This window comes from Gymnoscopelus braueri (assembly GCF_963280865.1).
Source record: "Gymnoscopelus braueri genome assembly, chromosome: 7".
In the NCBI taxonomy this organism is placed as follows: domain Eukaryota; kingdom Metazoa; phylum Chordata; class Actinopteri; order Myctophiformes; family Myctophidae; genus Gymnoscopelus; species Gymnoscopelus braueri.
In genome coordinates this window covers 45,682,389-45,691,175 of record NC_137608.1, presented here as the reverse complement: position 1 = coordinate 45,691,175, position 8,787 = coordinate 45,682,389, and the positions used below count along the sequence as shown (strand labels likewise).

Genomic DNA, 8,787 nt, shown 5'->3' with positions numbered 1-8,787 from the left:
CCCCACACCAATCATACTCCTGTCAGACTGGCCTTATTAGAGCTGGAGCTGGTCCCCATGGGCTCTGCTCAGTGGCTGCCCGCTGCTCCTAATAGTTAGGATGGGTCAAGTACAGAGGACAAATCTCCCCACTGGGATCAGTGAAGTATAACTTAAAATAAGTCATAATTTAATAAATATTGAATCCCAGGTCACACTACTGGAGCTTGGTTATATTATGGCGCTATACCACCTCTGACCGAATAAAAGAGATGCAGGATCCAGATAAACACCATGGGGGCATTTGTCATACGTAAAACATTTCATGGGACAGAAAAATCATGTTTTTACTGATTAGAATCCCTTTGGCCAGGGGTTCTCAACCAGTGGTCCGGGGACCACCAGTGGTCCTTGAGGGGGTTCCAGGTGGTCCCCAACTAAATGATGGAGAGTTGGTAACCAAAGGGACCCTTATAGATCTTGAACTCTCGAGAGTGTAAAATGAAACCAAATGGACCCTTACGGGTCCATTTGGTATCATTTTACGCTCTCGAGAGTTAAATTATTGTTAAACATCTGCATTACTTAATTAAAGAATTGTTATTTTGATCAACGTTTGCCTGTCATCTCTCCTATATGGTACCAACATCGATAGAGCATGGAATTTAGGACAAAACCGTGTCCAACAACAACAAAATATTCTAAGTCTTGGGTCTGAGAGGCTAAATCTCATCAAACGGTGGTCAGTGGCTCAAATGCCGAATAAATAATGGTCCTTGATATGAAAGGGGTTGAAGGACGCGTTGTGAGCTTGTAGATCGGCTATTTTCAAATAGCCTAGGTATAAAATAGGGCTAAAGTACTTTTCAGATATAAATCATGATATAATGAAACATACATTAACTGTATGTTTCATTATATCATGATTTATATCTGAAAAGTAACTAAAGTTTTCAAATAAATGTAGTGGAGTAAAAGTACAATATTTGCCTCTGAGATGTAGTGGAGTAGAAGTAAAAGTATTGGAAATTGGAAATACTCAAGTTAAGTACAAATACCTCAACATTGAACTTAAGTACAGTACTTAAGTAAATGTACTTAAAAATGTACTTAAAAATGTAAAATATAATGTGGAGCTGAGTATTATAAGGAAGCAGTTAAGCAAGACACAAGAGAGATCAAACTCGTTGACTTATTAAGTTATATAAGGCAGGGCTAATAGCAGTAAGGTCTTATACTTGCTGAACCACTGACATTACATCAATTATTCCTCACAAAAGTCATTAAGGAACTTCAGATAGGAAACATATACCATTCACTCCTTTAATTAGCACAGGACGTGTACCTCCTATAGCAGTGGGACGCCACTAACTTTGCTTTGACCAAAGGAAGCCATTTGCTTTTGATCCTTGCTCTTTTTTGATGAAAAGGATGGTAGAGCCTGGACGCAGGAAGCGGCTGCCTTTGAGACTCGCCAGCTTGACTCGTTTCATTACGATCATGAATTAAAGATTAAAGTTAATTTACAGCCGCTCATTTATGACCCGGGCCTCCAGCGTCAAAGATCCCACGACAATTTACCTGCGTGTCCTTTTCACTTGCTGGTGCATATCACAGTGATATACACTATATGACCAAAAGTAAGCTGATGCCCTTTTTCCAATTAGTGCCCTTTGTACCAGTGAATGGAAATCTCAATGCTACAGCTAGACAATTTAGTGTTTCCTATTTTGTTGCTGTTTGAGGAAGGCCGTTTCCCGTTTCAGAAATACCCGTGCCCCTTCTTCCTCACTGATCTCAACAAACCATTTCTGTATGGGGGAGGGAGGGAGGGATGGAACTAAAGAAATAAGACAATAAGTAAAGATACATCATTTAACATAACATTACAATCACATACGACAATATTCTGGACCATTCAACGCACATTTGATCTGAGATTAAGCCTATTAAATAATGGAACCCTGTATCTTCGGTTTGATGGTAACAATATGTGACACTGTTGTTGGCAGGTCTTAACCACATGAGCCCCAAGCGTCCCTATGTTCTTGGCATGTCATAGGAGAACATTCGGTGACAATGGGCAAACATTCGGTGAAAACAGCACGTCTCCAAGCAGGCCTACAATGTGTGACTATAGTTTCAATAGGTGGAGCAGTTTTTTACCTTAAAGGTATCATGACATTCACTTTTACACCACATTCAAAGTCTTTGTCCTGGTCCTTCAAAAGTGTACAAAAAGTTTTAAGTGAAAATTCCATTCCAGTGATCCATGGCAGGTGTTTTTCTCTCACATTTCTAAAGCCTTTTCAACTGCAATGAAAAAAGAAATCTTTGCCTGCGGGTGTCGCTGGTGAGGGATTTTGCCTGTCAATCATCGCCTCTGCTCCGCCCCCCCCAAAGGAAAGGATAGGGGAGGCGAGGGGCGAGGGGCGAGGAGGAGAGTGGGCGGGATTAATCGACTGTGACCTCACTGTCGAAGGGCCAAGCTCAGATTACTTTTCAGCCTAATTATTCAGAAAACCCCAGACCACAGAAAATCCACTGAATGCTCTAAGTTCAGGTTTTTTGGGTGTAATTGAGGTCATAAAACCCCAAATAAAACATTGAAAATAAAAAAAGTGAAAATGAATGTCATGATACCTTTAAAGTAGTGGACAAACACTTATACCATGTATTTTTACAATATCGTGTAGAACACTCAACCACAGGAGTTTAGTAAAAAATATATATAATAAGGAAGAAGAATTTGTTTACTCGCCCCAAAAGACCTAAGGCGGTAGAGAAAATAAATTATCTGTTTTGTCCTTTTGCAGAATGTGGTCTTTCCAGCATATAGCAGATGGTCTTTCATTACACCAACGTATGTGTATGGAAATGACTGCTTGATATTTTTGTTATGGACGTTTACAAGAGTCAGAGGTGAAGCAAGCACTATTTCTTCAGTTTCCTTTGTGATATAAGCACCAGAGCATTGTTATCACCTCACTCGACCACTTTGTTCACACCGTGTTCGTGCAGCTGCAGCGTTCAGATTTCCATTCAATGGAACAAAGGGCACTAATTAGAAACACTAATTAGAAAGGGTGTCCGCTGGCTTTTGGTCATATAGTGTTTTAATAGAACGAGATGAGAATGTAGGACTGAGTGGGCATGTTGTATAATGACTTAAGAGATGGTATATAGCTGTGTGTAATCGGCCAGTATTTTATATTCTCGGCTGTCCTGCTGCCACACACGCATAGACAGAAACATGAACCCTCTCACGCACATATATCTGTATGTTCATTCATTGCATATGCATGATCAGATTCTATATGCATGGCAGGGGATAGACTGTATTTAGAGCTTACATGGTCAGAGGGAAGTGCTCCTCCATTAAAATACAGTAGAATACACTCCGCACACACATTCACACTCCAAAAAACACTCAACTGCATTCTAGACCAGTGGTTCTCAAAGTGGGGTCGGGGGGGGGGGGGGGGGGGGGGCACAGGGGTCCTTGAGGTGGTTCCAGGGGGTCCTCAGCTAAATTAGTTAATATAGCATCAGAATCAGTTTAGCAACTAGTTTTTTTTATTATTATTTTTTTTTTTATCCCACGATTTTGTAACCCTTTTTTTTCACCCGGTGCCAATTTTCTAAGTGATCCTGGGCACTACACTCCCCCCACCAGCCTAGGGAACCCAGGGCCGAGCTCAGGCCTCCTTCAATGCCTCCTAACAACTTTAACCCTATATACTGTATCAGCTGTCTGAAAATAACCAAAACAAGCTCAAAACAATTTGAACTATATATTTGAAACATTTTAACAACAACAATCTTGTATGGGGGTCCCTGGCACAAAATATTTTCAGATGGGGGTCCGCAGCCTGTTTTAATATGGGGGTCCACAGATGCCTGAAGAAGATCTATGTGTGACCGAAATGTGGCTTAAATAATAAAAGTGTTCCTATTGCGGTGTGCGGGTCATTTTATTTTATTCTCATTTTGGGGGTCCTTGAAATGAAAAAAATAAGTTTGACAGTCACAGTTCTAGACACCTTGAATTGGAGGAAGGAGAAACCAGAGAGCAGTCAGAGCACTTAGACAAGGCGACAGCTTCTCCTTTCCTCTTGGAGTGTTATCATTCTCAGCAGGTTGGCGGCGGCTTTGGGCCGTGCCACCACTCGCCATCTGGCCCTGCTGGTCACCACTGTGAACACAGACCAGGCGGGTGGCTAGTGGACATGTTTTCCTTGCGTGATGCAATATTGGGTGGTGGTTGTAAGACTCTAAGACTGCCATACGTTCTGTACCTTTCAGTTCCACAAATACAAGACACATAACCACTTATTACTACTGTATATAGTATATAGGGGTGTAACTAAGTACATGTACTCAAGTACTGTACTTAAGTACAGTTTTGAGGTATTTTTACTTTCCTCAATATGTACAATTCTCAATACTTTTACTTCTACCCCACTACACCTCATACAGTACAAAATATTGTACTTTTACTCCACAATTATATGAAACTGGCTACTTTTTATTATTATTACAAAACACACTAACCACTTCAGCCGTATATATATATATTTCGTCCATTTTAAAATAGCAGATCTACAAGCTCACAATGTGTCGCAATGCGACGCATTGTGAGCTTGTAGATCTGCTATTTTCAAAAGATTGTTTATACATTTTGAACTTGTGAAATGGGACATTCTGCACAATGAGTACTTTTACTTTTGGTGCTTTTGGTACTTTTGGTACATTATTCAACCAGTCTTATGGTATCCCCTCAAGGACCACTGGTTGAGATAATGGTATGGTATATTATTTTGCCAATACCTTTGTACTTTTACTCAAGTACATTTTGAATACGGGACTTCCACTTGTAACAGAGTATAGCTTGCAGAATTGATACTTTTACTTAAGTAAAACATGTGAGTGCCTCATCCGTCACTGTTATTATACTTAGTTGATAATAGCCCCCAGGAGGACTATACTAGGCCCCCTCTTTTCCCCCCTTCTATGTCAAATCTCTTTGCCAAAAATAGCTGATCTACAAGCTCACAACGCCTCACGTTGTGACCCGTGGATCGCTATTTTCACTGAAGGGACGGACGGCAGGGTTCATGTGGTTCACGCCTAACAGCTCTCTGGGCGCTGTATAAATAGCACCCACTGCTGCCAATAGTTAGTTTGGGTAAAATGCACAGGACAAATGTCCCATTATGTTCAATGTACGGTGAAAAGTAGCCCAACAACAATAATTATATAATAATAATGTGTGGTGTGTGTTGGTGTGTGGTGGGTGTGTGTGTGGTGTGTGTGTGTGTGTGTGTGTGTGTGTGTGTGTGTGTGTGTGTGTGTGTGTGTTGTATGTGTGACCGTGTGACTGTGTCTAATCACAGGCATGAATGCTGTGTATGTCCATGTTGCTGTTCAATTGAAATGGCTATCACGCTGTGACGATTGTGTTTGTGTGGGTGGAACTGACGCAAAACTTACTTTGATATAGAACGGAAATGATTTATTCCAATGGTTATTGAATCTAGTAACAGAATATAGACCAAAGGGTTCCAAACCTTTCAGGGCCGCGACCCCCCCAAAAACAATCATATTTGAACTGGGGACCCCCCACCCTGACCAAGCACTTGGGAATTTTAGGCATTACATTTAGTTTGACTTGGTTCCACAGTATTGTGAAAGCCAAACTACAAGCTCACAACACCCCATTGTGATCTTGCAGATCAGCTATTTCACAATGTTTGCCTCCTTCTTAGGTCATATTTCACAATTTGGCCAATTTGGTATATAAAGGAATAGATAGCCTGTATACACTCATTACTGTATGTTGGTTTGTTTACTGTTGAGTGAGAAAACAATGTGGCACATTAAGCCAATCATCTGGGGACCCCCCAAAATAATTTGTGGATCCGCACAGGGGGTCCCGAACCCCAGTTTGGGAACCAGTGATCTAGACCAGTGGTTCTCAACCAGTGGTCCGGGACCACCAGTGGTCCATGAGGGGGTTCCAGGGGGTCCCTAGCCAAATGAATAGTTAGAAACCAAATTGACCCTTATGTGTCTGTAACTCTGAGAGTGTACAAATGGAACCAAATGGACCCTAACGGGTCCATTTGGTTCCATTTGTACACTCTCAGAGTTAAATGAACACTAATGATGATGATACAGTGTAGATTGGGACCCCTAAGAATTAAAATGGTTGAGTCCCTGGCATATATTTTCAATGGTGGTCCGTGGGCTAATGTGTGTGTCAATTTGGGGGTCCTTGACGCGAAAAAAGGTTGAAAACCACTGTTCTAGACACAAGGAGAAACACGCAGCACTTTGCATATGACTCTCCCTTTGCACGTCGCTGTCCACTGTACTGAAACATAATTCGCTTTCCATGGTGCTAAAAACACCATTCACTGTCCACGGCAGTGAAATAACATTCGCTGTCCGTGGTGCTGAAACACATTTTAAGTGGCTCTGTCAGTAGGGGGCGCATGATACCTAAAGATAATGGCACGTTGATGTTCACCCCAAATCCTCTTGGGTTTCAGCGAACCCAGCATAGCTGGAGAGGAGAAGAGAGGAGAGGAGAGGAGAGAGAGAGAGAGAGCTTGGGGAATTGGTCTTCCTCGTCCAATCACCCCGGGCGAGCGAGTGTCGATGCTGTTCAATACTCGAATCGCTTTTTAAGAGGAGCCATTATCACATCAAACGCATGCAAATGGCCATGCATGGCATGCCCGATTGCTTTTGCTGGGATCCTGCGGTGCTGGCGGCACTGTGTGTTGATTATACCACCGCACCATGGAGTTAGAGGGAAACCTGAGTTTAAAAGTATAAAGCTATGCATAGCTGTGTGTGGTCTGACATACAGTGGGATGATCTATAAAGCTGTAGCTATACTATAAAGTCACTGTGTGCTCAAAGCCCCATGCAGTCCCAGTGTAAGTGCAAGGTAACTGTTAGATAGCTGCGCAGCGGTGGTGGAAGAGGTACTCAGATATTTGTACTTAAGTAAAAGTAGCAATAACACAATATAAGAATACTCTGTTACAAGTAAAAAGGGCATGTGTTCCAAATGTTACTTGAGTAAAAATACAAAAAGTATTGGCATCAAAATATACTTAAAGTACAAAAAGTAAAAGTACTAAAATGTTTGAAAATAGCCTCTGGGATGTAGTGGGGTAGAAGTAAAAGTACTGAAAACTGGAAGTGGCCTACATGTACTTAGTTACTTTCCACCACTGCTGCGCAGTTTGGTCTGTGTGTGTGTGTGTGTGTGTGTGTGTGTGTGGCGTGCGCGTGTGCCTTTCTTTTCTTTTGTAGGTGAGTGACCAGCTCCTCTCTGCACCCAGTGCCAAATATAATCCTCAGAGCATGCTACCCTCTCACCTGCCTCTCCCGTCCCTTTCACCTGTGAGTGTCTTTCCTGGTGCATGCTGCCTGGCCATGTCTGATCCAGATAGATTCGCCTCACGTCAACCCCCCCCCCCCCCCCCCCCCCCCATATGGCATAAAACATTCATTAGCGCGCAGCCCCTGATACAGATCTATAAAACATTCATCTTTGAATTCTCTCTCTCTCTCTCTCTCTCTCTCTCTCTCTCTCTCTCCTCTCTCTCTCTCTCTCTCTCTCTCTCATCTCTCTCTCTCCTCTCTCTCTCTCTCTCTCTCTCTTCTCTCTCTCTCTCTCTCTCTCTCTCTCTCTCCTCTCTCTCTCTCTCTCTCTCTCTCTCTCTCTCTCTTCCTCTCTCTCTCTCTCTCTCTCTCTCTCTCTCTCTCTCTCCTCTCCTCTCTCTCTCTCTCTCTCTCTCTCTCTCTCGGCTGCCCCGCCCTCACATATCCGCGCCACCCCATGCTTAAATGCATACTGTAAGGCGCGCACCAGTGCGGCCAGCATCCGCGCTCCTCCTCATCCACATATAGCTTAATATTTCCTTCGCCTCATACTTTCGGAATATACAGCTGGCAAATGATCAGACTGGATATTTATTATCCACTGTCCCAAGATGGATTCAATTCCGATTTTTCATCGCCTGTATTTTTGATCCTCCACTTTGAGAGCTCCTTTTCGGTCTTGTTTGGTGCGTCCCTGATCTGGGTGGCGTCGTCCTGCAGGTTGTGTGTGTGTGTGTGTGTGTCTCATCACAGTTACTGGGTCCCACTTTTGGATTTTATCGCTTATAGTTTGTGTCTTTCCTCGCCCACTGGCCCAAATGACTGTGCTGCGTTCCAGCCGGAGACCTGGCTCTCCACAGGGGAAGAAGACCTACGGCTAAAGTTTGAACGGCTGCGGGGTGTGACTAGTCTACCATACAGGCTTGTCCGCGACGAACCCCTGCGCCCTGGATCTCTGCAATTATCAACACGATTGCAATTGAAAGAACGGATATAGTGTCTGTTTTCCTTCAATCGGGGAGACGTTCCACTGGATTTATACACAGCTTCTGGATTTATATCCCAAATCATGAAGACCAATATTGCTGATGGTGAGTAGCCTATCTATAGGTTATTAAGTTGTTGTTGTTTTTTTTTGCATGAGAAGGCTGGACAATGTTGTTTGGGCGTAAATTGCACATTAATAAATCCGAATCGGGCAATGTCATTCATTCTCACTATATACTGCTGCTGCTCTGTCTTCTAGAGAACCTGGTGCGTAGAACCCAAAGATTGGGGGGGAAATCGGGCTAGACGCCCCCCCTATTTGAGTGTGATCTGTTGGCCCCCTGTGGCTTAATTATAACATATTCACAGAGTCGTGCTGAGAATATAATAAACCCAATATGAGCAAGCACCAAATTGCAT

The 8,787-nt window shown here is 42.9% G+C and overlaps 1 protein-coding gene across 1 annotated transcript in view; it reads left to right on the top strand.

Moving 5' to 3' along the window:
• Positions 1–8,348: 8,348 nt before the first annotated feature.
• rtn4r (reticulon 4 receptor) overlaps positions 8,349–8,787 on the top strand; it is an 81,059-nt gene continuing 80,620 nt past the window's right edge. The window contains exon 1 of the mRNA XM_080433018.1: positions 8,349–8,471. Within this exon, the coding sequence (XP_080289144.1) occupies positions 8,450–8,471 (22 nt within the window). The 5' untranslated portion in view covers positions 8,349–8,449. The remainder of the gene's footprint in view (positions 8,472–8,787) is intronic.